General features: G+C 43.9%; 1 protein-coding gene across 1 annotated transcript in view; it reads right to left on the bottom strand.

The window, feature by feature from the left end:
- Positions 1-11,095: 11,095 nt before the first annotated feature.
- ABCC11 (ATP binding cassette subfamily C member 11) overlaps positions 11,096-24,616 on the bottom strand; it is a 69,278-nt gene continuing 55,757 nt past the window's right edge. The window contains exons 24-30 of the mRNA XM_030298640.1: positions 22,146-22,235; positions 20,583-20,772; positions 19,057-19,216; positions 16,154-16,232; positions 15,370-15,483; positions 12,345-12,509; positions 11,096-12,217 (exon numbers count right to left, since the gene is read on the bottom strand). Coding sequence (XP_030154500.1) covers positions 12,125-12,217; positions 12,345-12,509; positions 15,370-15,483; positions 16,154-16,232; positions 19,057-19,216; positions 20,583-20,772; positions 22,146-22,235 — 891 coding nt within the window. The 3' untranslated portion in view covers positions 11,096-12,124. The remainder of the gene's footprint in view (positions 12,218-12,344; positions 12,510-15,369; positions 15,484-16,153; positions 16,233-19,056; positions 19,217-20,582; positions 20,773-22,145; positions 22,236-24,616) is intronic.

Here is a 24,616-nt window from a genome sequence, read left to right as displayed (position 1 = left end):
CTTCCTATCCTTCCTGTTGCTGTCACAATATGGGCATGAACAGCTAAGCTGGGTCACTGACCAGTTGTATGTGGCTTCCCACTGCCTCTGGGCCACTTCCCCTGCCTGCAGTCCCCTGAGGGCTGCACAGAAGGTTAGTCTGAGCAAAGCAGAGGTAGAAAGCAGAGTAGCTGATAGAGAAGAAAGAGCCCACTACAAGTTCTGAAACCCAATTGAAATTATTTGGGGGAGAGAGAATCATAGAATCCAAGAATTAAAAGAATCCAAGAAGACATTAGCTGTAGAAAACTCAGTGTCTTGAGTGAGAATTTCCTTCCGGCCAACCAGACCATGACTCAGCAAGCTTTGGCAACAGACCCTAGTCACTTCTCAAGAAGGCCCTCGTGTGTAGTTCAGCAAACAGATAGCCTGAATCTAGTCATGAGGAAATTATCAGACAAACCCAAAGGAACATTCTACAAACCCCTGGCCTGCACTCTTTAAAACTGTTCATATTATCAAAGACAAAGACAGGCGAGGAAACATTCCAGACTAATGGCAACTGAAGAGACGTGACAGCTAAAAGCAATACACAACCCTGCATTGGATCCTGGACCAAAAAGAAAAAATTAAGGACACTATTTTGGGACAATTTGGGAAAGTAGAATATGGACTGCAGTATTATATCAAAGTAAAATTTTCTGATGTTGATAATTGTACAATTTGACAATTAATAATTGTGATAATTATGGTTATGCAAGAGAATGTCCTTATTCTTAGGAAGTATATACTAAAGCACTTAGAGATAATGGAGCAAAATGTCTGCAATTTACTCTCAAATGTGTCAGAAAAATAATAATTATGCACAGAGAATGTTAAAGCAAATGTGGCAAAATGTTAATTTGCAATTCGGAGTGAAGGGTAGTTAGAATTTCTTAGCGTTCTTATTGTTATTTTTATGTAGTTTAAAATCATTTCAAAACAAAAAGTTAAACCTTTTCTAAAGAAATAGCCCTAAAGGGAATGAATTGTTTTCTTTCTGTGGAACTGAAAGTGATTTTCCTGCCAACAGTCGCTCTGCACTCAGGTGCCGCATAGGCTACATTTATGTCTCTTTATGCGCCCTCAGATGCGTGAGGACAATCACTGTTTCTCTCTGCTCACCCCCAGTAACCCATCTGCAATTTCTCTCTTGTCCAAACTAAATGGCCCCAGTCCCTATGATCAGGATCCTCTCCCTAAGAGTGTGGGCTTCACCATCCATGAATAATGCTTACTATGACCTTTATAATTTTTCTCACTTTCCTAAAGGCAAAGAATCCTGACAGCAAGCTGTCATCAGCTTGTCTTAAGGGTTCCGGACTCCAAGATGCCAAACACAGGAGACCAGGCCTCCCTGGCCTTGTTCAAGTAATCAGAGTGTGTAGGAAACTGGTGCTGGGAGGTAATTTCCTTGAGCACTCCACAGGGAATGTGGAGTTATGATTACCTAAGACGGCTTGGAAGCATTGCAGCAAGAATGGCACCTTGCTAAATTTGGCAGCCCCAGAGGGAAAATGAGACTTTTTAAATCAGGAAGTCTGCTTTGGCTAACGTCTCTATCCCCGTCTGTCATGCTATCCTCTGCCAGGAGCGAGGAGCTGCCTGGAGTGGCAAATCTGCTTGCTGGCAGCCAGAGGGTGGGGGTGGGCCCTGATAGGAGCTGACAGGAGCAGAGACCCGGCCGAGCCAGGGCCCCTGCAGCCACCATGACTCTGTTCCTGGCAGCTTTTCTCCACTCAGAGCATCTGAGGGTTGGCAGGGGATGGGAAAAGGTCCCTGGTGCATCCCTCTGCTTTCTGGCAGGACATCCCCAACCTGACCTCAATGGGCCTGACAAGGCAGAAGCAGGAAGGTCTCCATTTAGAGCAGGGGACACAAACTGGTGGGTTATGGACCACATACAACTTCAGGTCCGCTTTATTTGGTCTGCACAGTTTAATTTTTCTGAATTTGAATTGGCAGGTAACATATTAAAAAAAAAAAAAAGGCCCTGGCTTGTGACAAAATATCAGAGAGCTCTGTAGCTTGTGTGGCCACAATCACCTCACACTGAGCAGCAGCAACCATTTTCTGGCAAGGCAGACATGCTCTAGTTTGCTGCAATCCCTACCTCTCCTTATTGCCTCCCTGACTCCAGGGATCTGGGGAACTTTGCCTTTATCCTCACATTGGCACTGCAATTTCCTTTTAGTGGATTCATTTTTCCTTATCCTTGCTCTCCAAAGGGGGAGAGCGAAAGATAGCTACAGGGCATTTCAAGTAGCAATATTTTCCACACCTACTCACTTTGCTCAATTAAATTCCATTTCTGCCTCTCTAACCCAGAAAATTAACAAGTATTTATTCTTGTTTGAGAACTGGATTCTGTTTTCCTTGGTGCCCATAATGGAAGTCTTTCCTTAGGACTCCCTGCATCAATCAAATGCAGATACCCTGTTAATCATAAAATCCTTCCGAGATAAGAGATTGTGCCCCCTGTGGTTTTCTTGATAAATCCATTCTTAATTTCAAGCCACCAAAATTACCAAGATCCAGTGGTCCCATGCCCTCTCCCCAGCTCCCATAGCCCCTTCCTCCAGGCCCTGACCAGCCTCCAGCTCAGAGGAGAAACTCTGTCCAGTTGTCCCAGCACTCAAGTGGGTAGCCAGACCCCCAAGAAGGGACTGTTATTGGGAGAGGGAGGAAGGAAATTGAGAGGGAGCAGAAGAAAGCACACAAGGGTGAGAGGATGCAAAGCCTGGGGTGCAGAAATGAGGGCAGAGGCTTTGCCCAAGGCTTCTCATTTCCAGAAAGCCCCACACAGTGGCCTGTGATGATGTTTCCAAGTGAGGTCTCCCATTCAATCACAGAGATATTCTGACAACATGGAAGGACAATGATAACTCCCATTTTGGATCTGTTTGAACCACACAGGAATGCACCATGAATTTAAGTTTCTTTAAAACAATAAGTCCTATAATAAAATTGTGAATACTACAGTGTGTATATGGGTGTGTTAAGAGACTTCATTTATTCAGTGTAGGCTCTTGTGTATCACAGATTTGGATACCCTGGCTTGGCATTTCTTTTTCTTTTACATACCAGGGGGGTCCAAAAATGGAAGAGCCCTAAGCCTCCCCTCTGCTCTGGGATGCCCTCGGTCCCTGCTTATTCTTGCGTGGGCAGCCACAGTTTGATGTGGTGTCACTCACCACAGCCAGTCCTGGGGATGGAGACAAGGGCACCCAGGGCTGATTGCTAGAGAGAGAAGTTTTACCTGGGCAGGAAACACTAGCGTCCTGAGGAGGAATGGATGAGGAGGAAGGGTCCAAAGTCATGAGGCTCAGCAGGTACTGCCTGCTGCCTGTTGTCTGAGTCTTCTTCTTTCCACAGACTTTAGATTTGGCTTCCCTGTCCCACCTGTCTGGAGCCCTCCTCTCCAACTGCCCCATTCAACTGTCGCTCCCACCATGCCTATGGAGGGAACTCTGAGGGGCCAACATTCCCTCTGTCATGTTAAAGGGCACTGCCCCCTCCCCAGATGGACTTGTAGCCCCATCCTACTCTTTCACTGACGGCCAAGTTCATGCAGTGTGCTTGCAAGGCCACCCTTCCAAGCTTGTCATATCACAGCTTTGTATCAATAAAAGAAAAAATGCCCCCCACTAGCCCCATTCTACAAGTGAGGAGAATAAGGAATAGAGACCTTCCATGACTGGCCTGGAGCAAGGATGAGACCAGAGGCCAAGTCTCCTGACTCCCAGTCAGGACCTCTCTCCCAAAAAGCATGCATTTCCCTCTCTGAGATCCTGCAAAGATGAAGCAACTCTGAGGTCAAGAGATGGGGGGGTGCGGGGGGCGTGGATCTGACCTTCAAAACAGAGAAAATCTCATTCATGTATTCTCCATTCAGTTAACCAAACATAAAAGATGTTTTGACCTCTTTTTTTTTTCTTGAATTACAAGAAAAGTAAGTCAGAAACTGGCACTGACTGCTGATTCTTACATATGAAATTTCCTGTTTATCTCACTCGCGGCTTTGCAAACTCTGGGGTGCAGGTCTTTTCCAGCATCTTGAGATCCTTCAAGTGCCTGGCCATGGGGCCTTGCTCAGAGCTGGCTGAAGGATTCCATGGTGGCCAGGGAATGGCTGGGAGCAGGCAAATCTCTGAATTCAGAAATAACACATCTTGATTCATTTTTAAGAATCATTTAGACACCTTAGAAGACTTCCTCCACCTAACTCCCACGGATTTTATGTCACATTCTACTATAGTATTCCAACCCTGCCAGAAGCCTCTTCCTACTCTTATCCTGGTCAATCCCTCCCCCTGCTGGCTGTTTCTGGCTCCTCCACCTCCTGGATATAGTTCTCAGAGGAGGCTGCAGCCCCCCAACAGGGTACTTCACTTCGTGCCCAAAAGGGAGGTGGGAAGTGGGGAGGGTCTGTACACAGGTTGCCCTGTAGAAAAATAGATCCCCAAGGAAGGTTCCCTGGCCTCGGGGTTGGGCTGCCTTGCAGAGTCTCCCTTTGTGCAGGTCTATGTTCCCTTTTGTTTGTCTCCATTCCTTCCTCCATAAATGCAAATCACTGCTAATAATATCACTTGACATTTGTAGAGCCCTTTGTGTGTCATGAAGTTCTTCTTCCTTTTTATCACTTGATCTTCACAACCACCCCGGGAGGTCTCCGAAACACAGCCTAGACGTACTTTCACAATTTCCAAACAGATTTGAATGCTGTCAAGTTCATTGCAGATTGATGAGTGGTTTTTCTCCAAGTTCGTAGAAGGTCTGGCAGAGATGGATCTCTACTGGGACACAGTATTTTGGTACTACATAAAGACGATTGTTTGGCCTGTCAGGCAACAGAGTGAAATGATGGAGGGGGGTGTGCAGTCTCTGCCCAAGGGGGCCTGAAGAAATGAGCAGACAAGCCCCTGTCCCAGACAGCGCATACACCCTGGAAGGCCAGCCACTGAGCAGGGCATAGACACCCCCGCCCAGGGATGAGGGGGGCAGGAGAACCCTTTGAAGTACAGGAAGGAAATATTAGAAATCCTTTCTATATTTTTCTGCATCATTATACATTTTTATTTTTAGTGTTTATTCATCTTAGAGAGAGAGAGCAGGGGAGGGGAGGGGCAGAGAAAGAGGGAGACACAGAATCTGAAGCAGGTTCCAGGCTCTGTGCTGACAGCTCAGTGGGGCTTGAACCCATAAGCCATGAAATCATGACCTGAGCTGAAGTCAGATGCTTAACCTACTGAGCTACCCAGGTGGCTCCCCGCATCATTATTAAAATGGTACTTTTGTGTATGAATATAATGGGACAGTGATATACACGCATATGCTGCACATCATTTATAAATAAATATATATGCATGTATCAGGAGTCTGTGTGCCCAAATACCGATGGTGGTGCTGGATGGAAAACTTCAGAAACACTCCTCTTGAGAATTTCCCCAGCTCTTTATTCCAAAGCAAATCTGTCTGAAATTCTCCCTATTCTACTTTTATCAAAATGTCTTCAATAAACAATAAAAGACATAAGCTCAATCAACCTCAAAAACATTTTTGTAAATAATTTTTTACAATATATACATACATATAGGTGTATATACAGATATAGGTAGATAATAGATGATAGATGATTGATAGATTGATAGACAGATACACAGATATCAATGCATGATGTTACAGAGTCAGTATAGTGTTATAGTGTTATATAGTCAGTAGAGTGGTTAAGAATAGAAACTCTGGAATCAGATCTGAGTTCAAACCTCTAAATTTCAATTTCTCCAACTACAAAATGAGAACACTAACTTCAAAGCATTGTAAGTTAATTGAGGATTAGGTAATGTAAGGAAAGTGCTGAATACAGTGTCTTACCCATTGTAAACAGTCAATACATGGTAACTATTATTTGTGAATAATAATTTTTTTTAGTTAGTAGGATCTCAGGAGAAATAAGCATCCTATCTTCTGGGTCACTGTTGGAATCTGTCCAGTGGAAGTACACAACAAAGGAAGGGGTTTGGGTTTTTTATTTTTGTTTGTTTGCCTTATGAACTAAGGAAAGAGTTATAGGAGGAAGACCAGACAAGGTTGATGTCAAATGAATCTGGGAAGTAATTTAGAATTTGAATGGGCATTTCAAACAAACATAGGTTAGTGAAGCAGAAACGCATGAACAGGCTCCCCAAGAAAGGATGAAACATGCTCGGGCAGAAAACGGGAGTTCTGGCCTACGCTTCATCACTTAGATCTTAAAGCCCTGAGCAAGCCCTGAGCAAGCCCCTTGGCTCAGAGCTGAGCCTGTGAACACAAAAGCCCACACACGGGAAAGGTGGCCCTTCCTTCTCCAGACCAGGAAAACTTGGCTTTATTGTGAACAACTTAATTTTTTTTCTTTAAATGATTGAATTGTGAAGATCTTGTAATACATCTTTCCTTCCTCTCACTAACCATTAAGGAGATCAGAGTGAAAACTTTCAGCTATCTCTAATGGTATACAGCCTTATGGCATGCATTAGTGGGAAATGATGTCTGTGGAATGCTCTGTAATGCTCTGTAAGCTCTAAATCATGAACCAGGCACAACCCCAGGATCATGAGGTGAAGAGGTGGGGAGCATTTCAATGAGTGCCAAATGGGACTGGGGCCCTCATATTGGAGCAGAAGCTTCTGGATCAGTACAATCATTGCTAGAATTCAGTTCAGATTACAAAGCTCTCAGGAACCAAGGATCTGGCAAGAAATATCATTATTAAGACAGAAAATTGGGACACCTGGGTGGCTCAGTCGGTTGAGCATCTGACTTCGGCTCAGGTCATGATCTCACAGTCCGTGAGTTCAAGCCCCCCATCGGGCTCTGTGCTGACAGCTCAGAGCCTGGAGCCTGCTTCAGATTCTGTGTCTCCCTCGCTCTCTGCCCCTCCCCTACTCATGCTCTGTCTCTCTCTCAAAAATAAATAAACATTTAAAACAGAAAATTGTACTTTTCTTCTCTGTAATGAGAAATGGTTTTGCAATGATACTGCACACACTTGCTGCAATGGTGGCCAGAACTCGGTAAGGGTAGACCAGCTATCAGAACTAGGAGTTCTGCAAAGGGACCAGTGCATCCATCCTCTGCCCATGCTATTATCTCTTAACTACAGAGAACAAACTGATGGTTACCAAAGGGGAGGTGGGTGAGGGTACGGGGGAAATAGGTGATGGGGATCAAGGAGTACACTTGTCATGATGAACACGGGGTAATGTATGAGAGTGTTGCATCACTATACTGTACACCTAAAACTAATATTACACTGTATGCTAACTGGAATTAAAATAAAAACTTAAAACAACAACAATCAATTAATTTAATTAGGGACTCAAATTTAAAGAAAAAAAAACCTGGGCACCAAAAATACTCTGGTCTCCTCTCCACCGGGATGTAATTGAAAATACATATAACAGCAAACCATTAAATAAATATAAGGAAGTGGAACCAAGTTCTACATTCTCTCATGACAATTATTTTTGCATTGTTTCTGAAATATCAAATAGCAATTTCTAAAATTGTATTACAAAATAGTTCAGACGCCCAAAAATATGTATTTAAGAATTAAAGAAAACAAAGTCATATACTTTTTTAAATATAATTTATTATCAAATTGGCTCACCCAGTGCTCATCCCAACAAGTGCCCTCCTCAATGCCCATCACCTATTTTCCCTCTCCCCCACCCCCATCCACCTTCAGTTTGTTCTTTGTTTTTAAGAATCTCTTGTGGTTTGCTTCCCTCCCTCTCTGTATCTATTTCTCCCCCTCCCTTCCCCCATGGACTTCTGTTAAGTTTCTCAAGATCCACATATGAGTGAAAACATATGATATCTGTCTTTCTCTGGTTGACTTATTTCACTGAGCATAATACCTTCCAGTTCCATCTATGTTGTTGCAAATGGCAGGATTTCATTCTTTCTCATTGCCAAGTACTATTCCACTGTATATATAAGCCACATCTTCTTTATCCATTCATGAGTCGATGGGCATTTAGGCTCTCTCCAAGATTTGGCTGCTATAAACATTGGGGTACATGTGCCCCTATGCATCAGCACTCCTGTATCCCTTGGGTAAATTCCTAGTAGTGCTATTGCTGGGTTGTAAGATAGTTCTATTTTTAATTTTTTGGGGAGCTCCACGCTGTTTTCCACAGCAGCTGCACCAGTTTGCATTCCCACCAACAGTAGAGGAGGGTTCCCGTCTCTCCACATCCTCGCCAGCATCTGTAGTTTCCTGAGTTGTTCATTTTAGCCACTCTGACCAGTGTGAGGTGGTATCTCAGTGTGGCTTTGATTTGTATTTCCCTGATGATGAGTGATGTTGAGCATCTTTTCATGTGTCTGTTGGCCATCTGGATGTCTTCTTTGGAAAAGGGTCTATTCATGTCTTTTGCCTATTTCTTCACTGGATTATTTGTGTTTTGGGTGTTGAGGTTAGTAAGTTCTTTATAAATGTTGGATACTAACACTTTATCCAATATGTCATTTGCAAATATCTGTCCCCATTCTGTTGGTTGCCTTTCAGTCTTGTTGATTGTTTCCTTTGCAGTACAGAAGTTTTTATCTTGATGAGGTCCCAATAGTTCATTTTTGCTTTTAATTACCTTGCCTTTGGAGATGTATTGAGCAAGAAATTGCTGCAGCTGAAGTCAAACAGGTTGTTGCCCAATTTCTCCTCTAGGGTTTTGATGGTTTCCCATCTCACATTTAGTCTTTCAACCATTTTGAGTTTATTGTTGTGTATGGTGCAAGGAAGTGGTCTAGTTTCATTCTTCTGCATATTGCTGTCCAGTTCTCCCAGCACTATTTGCTAAAGAGACTGTCTTTTTTCCATTGGATACTCTTTCCTGTTTTGTCAAAGATTAGTTAGCCATACATTTGTAGGTCCAATTCTGAGTTCTCTATTCTATTCCATTGGTCTATGTGTCTGTTTTGTGCCAGTACCATACTGTCTTAATGATTACAGCTTTGCAGTAGAGGCTAATGTCTGGGATTATGATGCCTCCTGCTTTGGTTTTCTTCTTCAATATTTTTTTGGGTTTTTGGGGTCTTTGTGGTTCCATACAAATTTTAGGATTGTTTGTTCTAGTTTTGAGAAGAATGCCAGTACAATTTTGATTGGGATTGCATTGAATGTGTAGATTGCTTTGGGTAGTATTGACATTTTGACAATATTTATTCTTCCAATCCATGAGCATGGAATGTTTTTCCATTTCTTTGTGTCTTCTTCAATTTCCTTCATAAGTTTTCTATAATTTTCAGCATACAGATCTTTTACATCTTTGGTTAGGTTTGTTCTTAGGTATTTTATGGTTCTTGGTGCAATTGTAAATGGGATCAGTTTCTTTATTTCTCTTTCTGTTGCATCATTATTGGTGTATAAAAATGCAATGAATTTCTGTACATTGATTTTGTACCCTGACTTTGCTGAATTCATGTATCAGTTCTAGCAGTAACAAAGTCATATACTTAACCACTCAGCTTAGAAAATAAAATATTACCAATATTGTTAAAATACACATATAATTTTTCGAAAAGCTCTGTTTTATTGCTGTTTTGAGCCAGTGGTTCTCAAGTTTTGCAGCACGTTAAATTCCTAAAGCTTTACAAATCCCCAGTCTCAGTCTCCATTCTAAATCAATGAATCAAAACCTCAATTGGACATCAGTGTTTTAAAGATTCCTTAGGTCATTCCAATGTTCAGCCAAGGTTGAGAACCATTCCAGGAAGAGAGGCTGTTTCAGGGGAAGGTAAGATGGGGCCCTGAAGACAGAGTGGAAGTGGGCTTTTGCTTCTGTGCTCTACCTCAGGGGTCCACACTTCCCCTGGTGGACTTCAGTAGATCTAGATCTGAAACCTGCAGTCTCTCCTCTCATTTTTGGGAAGAGTCTGCCATCTGCTGGCCAACTTGAGGAAGATATGGTTGCTAAATCTGGCGTTAGGGAAGTAGCATGGCAGAGTGGCACTCAGGTTTTGGAGGTCCCTCTCACAAGTGGTGCATGTAGTTGTCCCATAGCAGCTCTGGGAGGGGGCAGAGCAGGGTGAATAGAGTCACTTTCAACTTGCAGATGAGCAGCTCTGTGACCCCAGCACTGCAATGGAGAGGAGCAAGAGGGGCTCCCAGGCACTCTTCAGAGCCTAAGAAGATAAAGGCAAGGGCAGAGGTGAAAGGGATAAACTGGGCAAAGGGATTTTTAAGAGAGAAAAGACACTCACCTGGGAATGGCCTTAAAAAGAGAAGCAGGGGCTACCTAAAAACCCCAGGAAGGGAATAGAAGGTGATGCATATGTGTCACTAACTTTGGGACTCAAGCTTTGTCCTCTGGTCCAAAGATTGCATCACCTTGTCACAGTTCTTTCTCATGGGGATTTGTTTGCTGTTCTCTCTGCCTAGAACACTCTTCCTTGCCCCAGCAAATGTTTGTTCAGTTTTCATGTCTCAGCAAACCACAACCTTGCTTCTACCCGAAAGCCTGCTCTAATTGTGCACATCTCCTGAACCTTGTCCTCGCCTCCTGCCACTCAGTTCTGGAACCATCTGTTTACTGTTCACTCTCATAAGATTCCAAATTCCATGAGCAAAGGGACATCATTACACCCGCACTACCTACCCCAGGGCAAGAAACAGAGCAGGATATAATTGCTTACTGAGTCAACCTTTCTTTTTCTTTTTTAATGTTTATTTATTTTTGGTAGAGAGACAGAGTGTGAGCAGGGGAGGGGCAGAGAGAGAGAGGTAGACACGGGATCTGAAGCAGGCTCCAGGCTCTAAGTTGTCAACACAGAGCCCAATGCGGTGCTCAAACCCACGAACTGCAAGATGATGACCTGAGCCAAAGTTGGACATTTAACCTACTGAGCCACCCAGGTGCCCCATTGAGTCAGTTTTTCTTTTGACCAAATCAAACACTATAATCTGAAAACAAAAAGGAAATACTTTGAAACATTTTGCTCCCACCAATGAGCTCCTCTTAGAGGTAAGTTGAAAATAATTACCTTTGCTATTGGAGGAGTGGGGAGATAAGTAATCTTTTTTCCAGTTGGCACATATTATAAACTAACCCTTTTTCCACCCGTTTATGCTCTAATCAGTAAATAAACATGGTAGACAACTACTATTTGGGGCCTGCCCAGCTTCTATATACATTTCTCCTTCATGTAGTAAGAATACCCCAAATTTATTTTGGAGAAATAACCCCCTCCATTCTCAGTCCATATGATTCAGGGCAGCTGACCCCATCCCCAGGTCCAGGTGTGGACAGGTGACTTGGGCCTGAGCAGTCACTGTATCTAGCAGCCTAGCATGTGACTTGTTCAGGATGAGCACATGGCCCAAGTCGGCCCAATGAAATTTAGCCGTGAAACTTTTCCTGGTATCATCTGGGGAAACTTCTTTCCAGGGTGCTAAGCTGGTAGGACGTGAGGCTAGTGCTGTTGGCAGCCTTGCTACCACCATGAGGAGAGAGAAGGTCAAAGAGTAAGGCCATTAAAGAAGAGTATCACTGAGAGAAGAAGAGGCAGAGTTCACAGGGCAGATGTCTTTTAGGTACTGGCTCCCAACCTAGAACTTTCTCTGGACCTTTCCATTACATTAACCAATGAAGTCCCTTTTCCAGAAGTCAGTTTGAGGGAATCTCTCTTCCCTGCAGCTGAATGGAGTACTAGCTTAACAAAAAAGCAGAATAGACAATGTAACTTTTTCTTTTGTTGTTTTTTTTTCTTTTTACAAAATCAATACAGCATTTTCAATACTTTTCACACAGATCCAGAAACCATAATAAAGTTTCACATTATTATGAAATTACTCAACATATCAGTTAAAAAGAGGCACATGATGATTTGTCCACATGGTCTCAAATGGTGTGCGGTGGTTCTCAGGTCTGGGGAGCCACAGAGTGGCCTATTCCAGGTTTTGCTCCCCTCAATCTTCTTTTCTGTCCCATTACCAGCACCCTTGAGCATGTTTCAGCCCTGCTTTCAAGAGAAGTAGCCATCTCTACACAAGAAGGTCATAGACAGCAGGCCTCACAGCTGCACTTGGCTGTGCCATCAGCCTCCATGCAGTCACCAGTCCCCTTTAGCTCAGTGAAGAATTGGCTGTTGCCAACAGGGAAGCAAACACAGACCCAGGCTTCTGCTGCAGGACCTCAGGCCTGTCAAACTCTACAACCTGGGAGAGTGAGAAAGGAGGAGAGGGGAGGGACACCACTGAGCTCAGTCTTGAAGGATCCAAAGGCCTCCTTGGGGTGCTAGCCTGAGCACCCGTCCTCCCACTGCCCCAGGGACTCAAGTCTCACCTTCCCGTTGCTCATGACCAGGATGCGGTCACAATTGAGCACAGTGGTGATGCGGTGTGCAATGACCAGCACTGTGCAGCCCTGGAAGGCTTCACGGATTGTGTGCTGGATCAGGGTATCGGTTTCCACATCAATGGAGGCTGTGGCTTCATCAATAAGGATGATCTGGTGGACACAAAACAGGGGTGAAGGCAGCTTCCTCTGGCCCTGAGCCCTGGATCTAGACCTGGGTCTACCACTAACCCACTGAGTCCCTTAGGTGAAAGATGGAAAGATTTGAATTGAGTTTAAAACCTACTCTGAGCTCTAATTGTCCATTATGTTGAAGAGAATGTTAGGTCTTGACCAAGAGCTTTTTTTTTTGTAACCAGAGAATTAAGTTCTTGAAAATGAAAATGTCCCAGTCACAACTTCTTGTTTTATGAACTGCCTTCCTATTTGCCTGAATTAACACAGACCGGCATTTCCCAAAGTGAGGCATATGCACACCCTCGGATGGCACATGAGATGGTGTGGCTAGTATATGGATAAACATTCTCTTTACTTTAACATTTTTATTTTATTTTATTAACCATATGCATTAGAAAAATATAACTAGCACAGAAATATGATTTCACAACTGTTACTGTATAGAATGAGGCTTTTTTTGGTTTTATTATTTTTTTTAGAGAGAGAGCGCATGCAAGTGGGCAAGAGAGGCAGAGAGAGAGACAGAAAGAGAGAATCCTAAGCAGGCTCCCACTCATCACAGAGCTGGACACAGGGCTTGATCTCACAACCCTCAGATCATGACCTGAGTTTAAATCAAGAGTTGGGACACAACTGACTGAGCCACCCAGGAGCCCCTAGAATAAGGCTGTTTAAAAAAAAAAATGGGGGGGGGGATCATCGCAGATAAGCCAAAGGAGAGACTGTATGTAGATATGACAAAAGTCATAAAGTGATGACTCAAATTTGGGAAACAATATAGAGAAAGCAACTTTGGCACCAGTAGCCTAGTAACCATAAAATTAGAAAGTAAGTAGTTAAGAAATTGCTACATGCATATTGCAAATTCTGTTTTTCATCGCTGCTAGAAAGAGGGGAATAGTTCTTCCTGTGAAACCTTCCCCCAAGCTTCCAACCCCACTGAGCTCTGCCTGCTTTTCTTCTTAATTGTTATTTAAGTTCTAGTTAGTTAACATACAGTGCAATATTGATTTCAGGAGTAGGATTTAGTGATTCATCACTTACATACAACACTCAATGCTCATCACAAGTGCCCTCCTTAATACCTTATCCCCCATCTAGCCCATCCCCCATCCACATCCCTCCATCAGCCCTCAGTTTGTTGTCCATCATTAAGAGTCTCTTATTGTTTGTTTCCCTCTCTCTTTTCCCCTCCCCTTCCCATATGTTCATCTGTTTTGTTTCTTAAATTCCATATGAGTGAGGTCATGTGGTATTTGTATTTCTCTGACTGACTTACTTCGCTTAGCATAATACACTCTAGCTCCATCTACATCATTATAAATGGCAAGATTTCATTCTTTTTGATTGCTGAATAATACTCCAATGTATATATATATACCAAATCTTTACCCATTCATCAGTTGATGGACGTCTGGGCTCTTTTCATAGTGTGGCTATTGTTGATAAAGCTGCTATAATCATGGGATACATTTACGCTTTCAAATCTATATTTTTGTATCCTTTGGATATATGTGTACATATGAGTACCTGTGTGTGACATAATTTGAGAAAATTTGCTCCTGACTAGCACAGGTAGGTTCCTCAAAAAGTTAAAAATAGAACTACCTTATGATCCAGCAATTGCACTACTAGGTATGTATCCAAAGGATACAGAAGTGCTGATTTGAAGGGGCACATGTACCCCAATGTTTATAGCAGTGCTATCAACAATAGCCAAACTATGGAAAGAGCTCAGATATCCATCAACCAATGAATGGATAAAAAAAGATTTGGCATATATATATATATATATATATATATATATATACACACACACACATATATATGTATTTATATTTATTTATATTATATATTTATATATATTTATATTTACATAAATATTAGTCATCAAAAAGAATGAAATCTTGCATTTATAGTGATATGGATGGAGCTACAGAGTATTATGCTAAGTGAAATAAATCAATCAGAAAAAGACAAATACCATATAATTTCATTCATATGTGGAATTTAAGAAAAAAACAGGTGAACATAGGGAGAAAAAAATAAAGAGAGGCAAACCAGAAAATAGAATCTCAACTATAGAGAGCAAACTTGAGGGTTGCTGGAGGGGAGGTTGGTAAGAGGATGGGTTAAATGGGTGATGGGTATTAAGGAGGGCACTTGTCACTTGTGGTGAGAACTGGGTGTTGTATGTAAGTGACGAATCACTAAATTCTACATCTGAAACTTTAATTAATTAGCTCTGGAACAGCTATCATCTGATTTCCAGCTCTAACAAAGACAAGGGAGGGCGTCTGGGTGGCTCTGTTGGTTAAGCATCTTTGGCTCAGGTCATGATCTCACAGTTATGAGTTCAAGTCTGCATCAAATGAGCTCAAGCCCCACTTTAGGTGAGTGTGGGCCCCACTTCTCTCTCTCTCTCTCTCTCTCTCTCTCTCTCTCTCTGCCCCTTGCTTACTTGTGCCCTCTCTCTCTCTCAAAAAAAAAAAAAAAAAGACAAGGGAATGTCTTATACCCAAGTTTTAAAAAGAATATATGATAGAAAACTGTTAAATTAATAAGCTTCTCAACTTTAACTTTTTTAAGGGAAATGCATCATGATTTAGTTCCAGTGGTGGATCATTCAGCTTAGCTGCAGGGTATCAGAGTTTTGAGAGAGCCCAGCGTGAGTGCCCCCCACACTCAAGATATGGGCAGATTAGCAATCGGTGACATGAGGAAGCCTGTTGTGTATTTGTGGGAAAATGTATAGCATAGCACCCACTGTCCCGTGGAGATGGAGGGAGAAATAGCCAGTGTGGTTACCCAAACTGGGCACCATCTGTGGTCTCACCTTGGAGTTGCGAAGGAGTGCTCTTGCAATGCAGAGCAGCTGCCTCTCCCCCACAGAGAAGTTTCTGCCACTTTCCACAACTTCTGCTTGCAGTCCTTGGGGTAACTTTGAGATCTGTAATATCAGGGAAAATGAGATATAGACTACATAGGCATGTGGGCATGCAGGCCACTGTGGGGTGAGACCTAACTTGACCCCATCAGACCTCCCCTATCACACTTTGTAATACTCCTCATCTCTCTATACTCCAATCGCTGATATTTCTCTTCCTTATCTGTGCCTCTCTCACTCCCATCTCAGGGTCTTTGTATATGCTAGCTCCTGTGCTGGAATGTTCTCTTGAAGATCTGCACCCTACTGCCCCCTCAACATTTGATCTCAGGTCAAATGCCCCATCTTTAAAGGGGCCTAGCTTGGCCATTCCACATAAAAGAGCTGCTCCCTGACTGAAGTAACTGTTGTTACTACCTGAAAGTATCTCATGTGTCCATTTATTTGTTGTGTTTATCTCCCATTGAATGTAAGCACCAAGAGGGCAAACACTTTACCTACCTTGCCTTTGCTGTGTCCCCTGAGCCTAGAACATGCCTGGTTCACTGTTAGTGTCTGAGTGCCATCAGACTTTATTTAGGAATCCAAAATCATCTCATCTCCATGAGATTATTTTATCTATGCCCCAAAATGGTAGCATCTGGAATATCATGTGATGAGCCCCAAAGGACCAACAGGCACCGCTGTTGAAGAGGCAGGCTAAAACTAAAAATCGGGTCTTGGAGCTACTTACTGTCATGCTCAGGAATGTCCTCTCCAAGACATCCCATATCTGCTCATCTGTGTAGCGGTCAAAGGGGTCTAGGTTGAATCTGCCATATAAGAAGAGAAGTGTTCCATAACCACACGCAACCATTGAACAGTCTATATAACACTGATATACAAATATTTGCTCAAGTCCCACTTTTACCTCTTTTAAGTATCTACCTAGAAGAAGAATTGCTGGATCATATGGTAATTTTATTTTTAACTTTTGAGGAAATGCCAAATTGTTTTCCACAGAGGCTGTACCATTTTATATTCCCACCAACAGTGAATGTGAGTTCCAGTTTCTCAACATCCTTGCCAACACTCATTATGTTCCTTTTTCTTTTTTCATTATAGCCATCCCAGTAGGAGTGAAGTGGTATCTCACTGTGGTGGGGTTGATTTTTCTGTCTTTTGCAGTGAAAAAAATCCTAATCGATCATCCAAGCAACATCAGGTTGGGATCTACCTGGACTTTATACCCATTAAAGTTTTCACTTTCATTTGGCATAGGCAACATTATTAATTCTCCTGCGTTATGCAACCACTCAGTCCTGATTAAAACCTATTCTTTTTCTCCAAAATATTTTTTAATGTTTTATTTATTTTTGAGAGAGAGAGAGCACAAGTAGGTGAGGGGCAGAGAGAGGGAGAGAGAGAGAGAGACAGAGAGAGAATCTGAAGCAGGCTCCAAGCTCTGAACTGTCAGCCTGATGCAGGGCTCAACCTCATAAACTCTCAAACTGCGAGATCATGACATGAGCTGAAGTCACATGCTTAACCAACTGAGCCAGCCAGGCACCTCTGATTAAAACCTATTCTTAATCTCTGCTTTATCTGTCCCCAGTTTTGGCAGACACACACATTTTGTGTGTAGGGCTAGATTGTATTAAAGCAGGAGGTAGAATGTCTTATCTGCATGATATTTGATAGTCTCCAAAACATTTTCATAGACAGACTCATTGACACCCTTTCCCCTCAAGGGATGGGTATACCCCTTTGGTTGATGGGGAAATTATGGCTTATCAGTGTTAAATGCTTGTTCAAGGTCACACCACAAGTCAGTCTGAGAGACAGGCTAGAATCAGAGACACTCAGAGATAGATGAAACTGTAATGGATAGAGAACCCAGGTCTCCTCTATTCTAGTTCACACTTCTCCCTGCTGCAAGGGGGGAATATCACTGGCTAAGGCATGATACTACCTGGAGTTATACCTCATCTTTACCATTTACTTGTGTGTCTCCTGAAACAAGTCACTTTTCCTGTCTAAGTTCAGTGTCTTCCCCTATAAAGTAAGGTAACAGTAGTGCCTACCTCATAGGGTTGGGGTGACAGTTAAATGAGACAGAACATTAAAGCATGGGCTAGCACATATAAATGCTCAAAAAATGTTAATTCATATTTTTAATACACCTATACCAAGGCACAATAGATTTGTCCAGGTTCTAGCTTAACACAGAGATCTATCACTAAATATTATCTCATTCCCCTAACACAACCATTTTAAAGTCCCCTGTTTGTGCACATACTATGCACTCTTCCTAAAAAGTCTTTCTCCCCTTTTTCTTCCAGACAACCTCCTACTTATCCTTCAAGGCTCTGCTCAAATATCCTTTCCTCTATGGAGCCTTTCTGGATTCACCCAAGTAGGGCTATTTGACCTACTTCTGGGCTCCTTTCACACTTTGTTCATATCTCTGATCTGGTAAATATCCCCTTGTATTATAATCTGTTGGTTCTTATGTCTCTATACCCACCCACCCACCCCATGACTACATTCTGAACTCCTCAGGAGGAGTACAGGCAGTGATCATTCATCCAAGTGTCCTCAGGCCTTAGTACAATGTCTGGACCTAGGAAAGCCTCAGGAAGGTAAATTAAATGAATGAAAGAAGGGAGGGGGGAGAGAGGGAGAGAGGAAGGATGGAAGGAAGGAAGTAGGAAAGGGAGGGAGGAAAGGAAGGAGAGGGAAGAAAGAAAGGAATGGGAGGGAGGGAGGGAGGAAGGAAGGAAGGAAGGAAGGAAGGAAGGAAGGAAGGGGACAGAGGAAGGAAGGGGAGGGAGGGATAGAAGGAAGAAATGAAAGGGAGGGAGAGAAGGAAGGAGGCAGAAGGGAGGAAGAAAGCAAGGAGGGGAAGAAAGGGAGGAAGTAATAATGAGTAAATGAATAAATGATTGAACGGAGCTCTAGGGGTCAGTTTATCCTCTTGCCTCTGATAATGCCCCTTAAACATCCCTAAAACATGAGGAATCTAGCTTCACTTTTAATGCATTAGACTTCCTCAATCTCCATGCCTTAATGTTCCAACATAGCTTTAATGTACACTGTTAAGTAGGAGTATGAATCTGGATAAAGTTTAGTCCCAGAGTTGACATCTGAGGAAATAGAAAGGTGAAGAGGCTGAAAGATCCAGTTCCATCTGCTTTGCTGACTGAACTGCCTGGATTCTTGTTCACTTCTCCTCTGCCTGGAATGTGTATCCTGTGAAGAAATGTTCCCTAACATCTAGCCTAAATGGCTCCTTCAGCTTTATCCAGTGGGAGGAGAGAAGAGAATAAACCACATCTAGACATAAAAGAATAAAGTGGTAGCCAAAATGCAAATGCTTAATGGTGAACTAAAATCTGACCAATCCCATCAGTTTTTAAAAAACTAAAAATTATGCCTTTCTTTTGTTTACCACATTATAGTTTACAAAGTGCTCTTGTGTATATCAGGGCTTCATTCAATCTTCAGGAACATTTCAGTGAGTCCCAGTGAGTGGCCCAGCTTGCCAAGAGATCAGAGGCCCCAAAACTGGAGCACTGGGCACCAGCTAACCAAAGACAGCCCAGCCCTGGCATCCTGGTCCTGCCACCCCTCCCAGGACCCCATCCTCTGCTTTACCTGATGGTTCCTGAAAGCAGGACAGGATCTTGAGGGACAACTGAGAACCTGGACCGCAGGTCCTCCAGGGCAATACTGCTGATGTCCACACCATCTATGAGAATCCGGCCTGCTGCAGGCTCCACCAGGCGGAAGAGAGCCACTCCCAAGGAGGACTTCCCTGTTGGGCAAGAAATATGCAGGGGCACTAAAGGCAGTTTCCTGATTTGCACTAGAAGCAGCACAGGCCACACCTGGAGTTCACACCTGACCTGCTTCCCTCCATGGCCCATCCTTTGTCATCCTGAGCCCTGAGAGAGCAGAAGAGGAGTGGAGTCTCTGCTCCAACTAGTGCCCCAAACCATGAGCAGATTTTTTACAGCTTAGATCAGAGGGCACAACTGGAGCCCCTGGGTATATCCAGCCATTCATATATTCTGTTTCACACACACAGTGCTAGTGTTATTTTCTAAATTTTTGCCAGCATTTAAAAAATCCAAAGATCCTATGTACAAAATTTCTTTTTTTTTCCTATGTACAAAATTTCAAATAGCATGCTCTTCTTGAATCCTAGAACTGGCAACACTAGTCCCACATCCTCCCACATAACAAGCAGCAGGAGCTAAGTGCGGCTGCTTCCTTGAGAGAGAACAGTGCTCTCCAGTTCAACATTCTGCCCTCCTCACCTTTCTTCATCACATCCTAGACCCATAGTAGCTTCTCTACGTCAGACTGCAGCCCTCTCAGGCCAATTGCAGGCAAGAAGTAGAAAGGGAAGGACACACCAAAGAACACAGGTAGAAGCTCTTCACCTAGCAGGAGTGCAAGGCCTGCAGGGGGCCTGAGGAAGTGGAGACCCATGAAGGTTCTTGTCTTCCTAGAGGTCTACCTGGAGGAGGCAGCTCCTAGGCACACAAGAGTGGGGCAAGAATCAAGTCTGAGGAGCGTCTTTGAACAATGTAAAAAAGAAGGGAGCTACACTTAGACCAGACCTCCCAAAAGTAATAAGAGAGGAAGGGAGGGAAAGAAGTCATAACGGAGAGGACAAAGAAGGAGGCTGATAAGAGAGGTCTAGGAATGATAAGAAGGAAGGAGAAGCAGGACCCGGACTTCACTCCTGGACCTGCTCTTCGCCCTAACAGAGCCCTGTAATGCCCCTTGCTTGAAACACTCCTCCCCTGCACCCTATCCATCCTTCCTGGCTCAGCTAAAATGCTGGCCTCAGAGCCCAGGCCACTGTAGCTCACCAGAGCTCAGCCCCATTACTCTGTTAATGGCACCCTTTTACTTCCTCCATGACATTCATCACAATCTGTAATTACCTTATTTATTTCCTAATTTGATGACTTAACACCTATCTTTTCCAGTGGAAAAGCAGGACTTTTTCCATGATAGCAGGACCTTGGGTTCTGTTTACTAGTGCATGGTATAAAGTGAGGGCCCAATAAACATCTGTGGGGTCACTGAGTAAACACATGCCTGGAAATAGGTCCAACACCCACAGGTCAAAGTTGAGGACAGGGGGTGCCCCAGGACATGCCACTCACCAGAGCCTGTCCTTCCCACGATGCCCACCACTTCTTGGCCATGAATTGTCAGGTTGATGCCATTAAGGATAATGGGTGTGTTGTCTCTGTATTTCATCTGATAATCCTGGAATGTGATTTCTCCATGCTGTGGCCACCCAGGGGGACAGCTCATGCCTTCTATGTGCAAAGGAGCCTCAGGGACACACATCTCATTTTTGAAGAAAGAAAAAGAAATAAATAGTTATCATTAATCTCTGCCTATCTCCTGCTGACCCACTGGCTTCCAGCTGTTGGGTGTGTAACCCACCCCAGCCTGGCTCACACTGGGCTCAAGCCACCAGCTGTGTAATCGCAGGAGCACCCCAAGAGGAACATCCTGCTCCACTTACCTGACATGCACATAATTTTAACCCCAAAAAGTGAGAGACCATTTGGCTAGCCCCCCTGTTATTAACATAGAGAACTTATTCTAATTTATTATGTGAGGCTCTAAAGAAATAGAATCTAGAACAATAAAGGCAGCAGAGCTAACTGACCCCTTTGGGGCATGTTTTATAGCTCAGCGGCCTTGTGCAGACTTATGCTCCCTCTATCCTTATCAATGAGGTAAGTAATTTTAAATGCATTTCACACACAAGGAAATAGAGGCTCAAATGGGTTAAATGACTTATTTAAGATCATAGAGCTTATGAACTCAGACCAGGACTGCCTGACTTCAAGCTCATAACTGAATCAAGCACAGCTGGGTATGTCCTGAGGCCTGAATGATGGAAAAGAAGCACAATCCACAAGTCACAGCCTTTCACCACAGGTGCTATGTACAATAGCATCTCTTCATGTTAAATCAAAGTTCTATGATTCACAAATTCTGCTCCTATTAACAGGGGCTGGAGAACTGGTTTTAAAGGCTCTGCCAGTCCCTGGCTGTGCAATCTTAAGCAAGATGCTGAGCCTGGCCAAGCCTCAGTTTCCTCTTCCAGGGGGATGATAATTCAATCAACCTTATAAAAGTGTTTTGTGGTTCCATGAGATAATCTATATATAAAAATATTGAGCCTTTACTGTGAGCCAGGCACTGTACTAAGTGCTTTACACATTGTGTTATTTAATCTTTGTAATAACCCAATGAAGTAGATACAGTGACCTGTCCCCAGTTTACACGGCTGACTCAAGTGGCAAAGCTTGGACTTGAACCCAGGTGATCTGGCTCTAAAACCTGTGTTCTTAACTACTCTAACACAAATAGAAGTAATAATAATAATAATAATACCAATTATTATTGACATTATTATTGTTTTTATACTTGGACAAAACTCTCATTTCTAAAAAGGGCAGATTATTCTCTCTACATCCAGGAAAGCTGTGGGGGATGTGATGAAAATGGGCCATAGAGTATGGAAGGGTTTCTAAGAAATGACATCCACAGGTCCAGGGAAGATGGGGACGGGCTGCAATTGCCTCTTGAAAAAGTCTCAGGACCCCTGGGGTGCTGGAGCTTGCAGAGGCCATGGAAGCTGAGCCCCAGACATGGGTGTGAAAACTTCCTGAGCTCCCCACACCGAACCCAGACCTGCATCCCACCTTCATGTACTGCAGCATCCTCTCTGCGGAAGTGAAGTACGCCTCTGTCTCTGAACCAACCCGGGCAGTGGCCTGGAAGTTGGATGCCAGCTGGAGTGAAGGAGAAGCATCAGGTCAAGAAACTGACAGGGGTGTGCTTAAGATTTCAATGCCCCTAAAAAGCACTCATCACCACCCCTCCTGAGTGACTTCTCAAACTAAGACAATTTCCTTACAAGAGTGGAGCAGATACCTTTGGTGCCCCCCAAGCCCACTTCTGAGGTTAGCTGCGTGATGGCGTGCAGTTCTGGGCAAGACACCACTGACACTATCCCACCTCAAGTACCCTTTGTGTGTATTTCTGCTTTCTGCTCAAAACCTTCACTCACACCACAGGAGCCCCTTCTGTCCATGCACAGTTGCAGCCCCAAAACACAGGGGAGTGAAAGTGCTGTGGGCAAACCCTCAACTAATGGGGAAAGGAGCCAGTAAATGAAGGCTCCTGTCCCTCAGTCTCTGGGGGACAATCCAGGGAGCATCCTATTTGCTTCTCAGAAGGTGCCAGTAGAGTTGAGAGGTGGTGACCCAGAAACAGCAATCTCAATGACACTTGCCCATAACAGAGTTTCTCCTTCCCTGCCTTTCTCTCTCCTGCTCCCTCAGTCATGTTTCTTAGGAGCACATCTCAAATAATCTGCCTACACCCAAGTCCTTGTTTCTGGCCTTGCCTTTAAGGAGTCTCAGGGATGCTCAGGAATTGGAGGCACCAGAGATGAGAACAACTGAGGCCCAAAAGGGGAAATAACATACACAGAATCACCTGGAACCTGGAGGTAGAGCTGAGATGGGGAACCCAATCTTCATACTCCCCATCCCCCTGGTCCAAGATGTGGGCAAACAGGCCATGAAGAAAGTGCTGGACAATAAGTTCACTATGAATTCATTCAGCACACTCCCTGAGGGCTCTATGCCATGTGCCAAGCCAGGATCTGTGCCCCAAACTGCAACAGACCCAGGCCCTGCCCTCAAGGAGCTCCCAGTCAGGTGGGGAGACAGATGGGTCAACAGAGAATGCCAGCACAAGCGGATGTACTTCACCCTGGGAGGCACTATGGGGAGCCATTAAGGACCCCCCCAGACAAGGTCCCCCCAGACAAGGGCCACAGGGAAGTCTTCCTGCAGCAGTTGGCACAGGAGTTTCATTTTAAGGAGAGGTGGGATTTAGCAGGTTAAAAATGGGTGGAGAAGGGCACTCCATAGAGAGGGGACAAAGTCCTGAAAATAGTAAGTAGCAGGATATATTCAAGGCCTTGCATGCCATTCGGCTATGACTGGAACAAAGAGTATGGGAAGGGGAAGGAAAGCCCTTTAGAAGTCAGAGAAGGTGGATGCCATAATGAAATGACACTGACAGTTGGAAAGGAGCCCAAGGAGACTGCCTTTCCTCCAGTCAGTGTATCAGACATGGCTGGTTGCCTTGTTAGTAGCCGGTCCCTTTTTCCTTTCTTGCTAGCACAACCTCCATTATGCTCAGGCATCTGGCAGCCTGGTGCTCCAGGGAGACTTGGTTAACTCCATTCCTCTTGTCATTGATAGGTTTAAGGTGTGAGCCATGCTACAATTCTGGCCAATGAAGCATGAGGAAGAGTCAGATGGGAGTATTCTGGGAAGCTGCTCCTTGTTCTTAAAACAGGGCACATGAAAAAAGTTCTCTCCTTTCTAACTTTTGGTGGTTATTTGGTGAGGATATGTTGCTTGGGGCTGCAGCAGCCATTTTGTGACCTTGAATAGACAATCCTGAGGATGAAGCCAGGATGTGGATGCCAGGGCAAAAAGATAGAATGCTCATGGATTCATGCTAGGTCACTAAATTAACAAAGAAGAGCTTACCCCAGCCTTCTGGATACATCACATAATAAGCCTCCAAACTGCCAAGGCCATTTTGAACTGGTTCTAGCATTTGCTGGCTGGAGGCCAGGAGCATCTCAATTATTTATAGTTCTTAAGGTTGCAAAGCAACATGGTGTGTGATTCCTGCTACCCAAAGCTTGAACATAATTTCATCGAGAGTGCATGCAGAAGTCAGCAAGGCACCAGTGTGGCCAGAGGAAAGATGTATGCTGGGGTCACAGGGCCAGATTTGAGGGGCCTGAGGGCACGGCCCATAGCTTAGGTTTAGCATAAGGAGACAGGGAATCTCTGAGGGCTCTAAACAAGACAGTGACATCAGGAAAACTGTAACTAAAGGTCACTCTGGTGAGATGTAGGAGGTAGACAGGAGGGGTTTCAAGGGGAGGAGAGGAGGCTTCGAGGTTGCTACCTAGGATAGAGATGAGACACTTGAACAGGACAGCAGACGTGGAGAAGAAAAAATAAATCCAGGGCCATTTTGAAGCAGTCAGGCCTCCAGCAGAACTCCTAACTAGTTTCCTGTGATGGAACAAGCTGGGGAGACCTTTGAGAGGTGCCTCATGTGCACAGTGCACCCTGGG

This window comes from Lynx canadensis, chromosome E2 (genome assembly GCF_007474595.2).
Source record: "Lynx canadensis isolate LIC74 chromosome E2, mLynCan4.pri.v2, whole genome shotgun sequence".
Taxonomy (NCBI): Eukaryota; Metazoa; Chordata; class Mammalia; order Carnivora; family Felidae; genus Lynx; species Lynx canadensis.
Note: the sequence above shows the minus strand (reverse complement) of the source record. Positions and strands in the feature narration are given on the sequence as shown.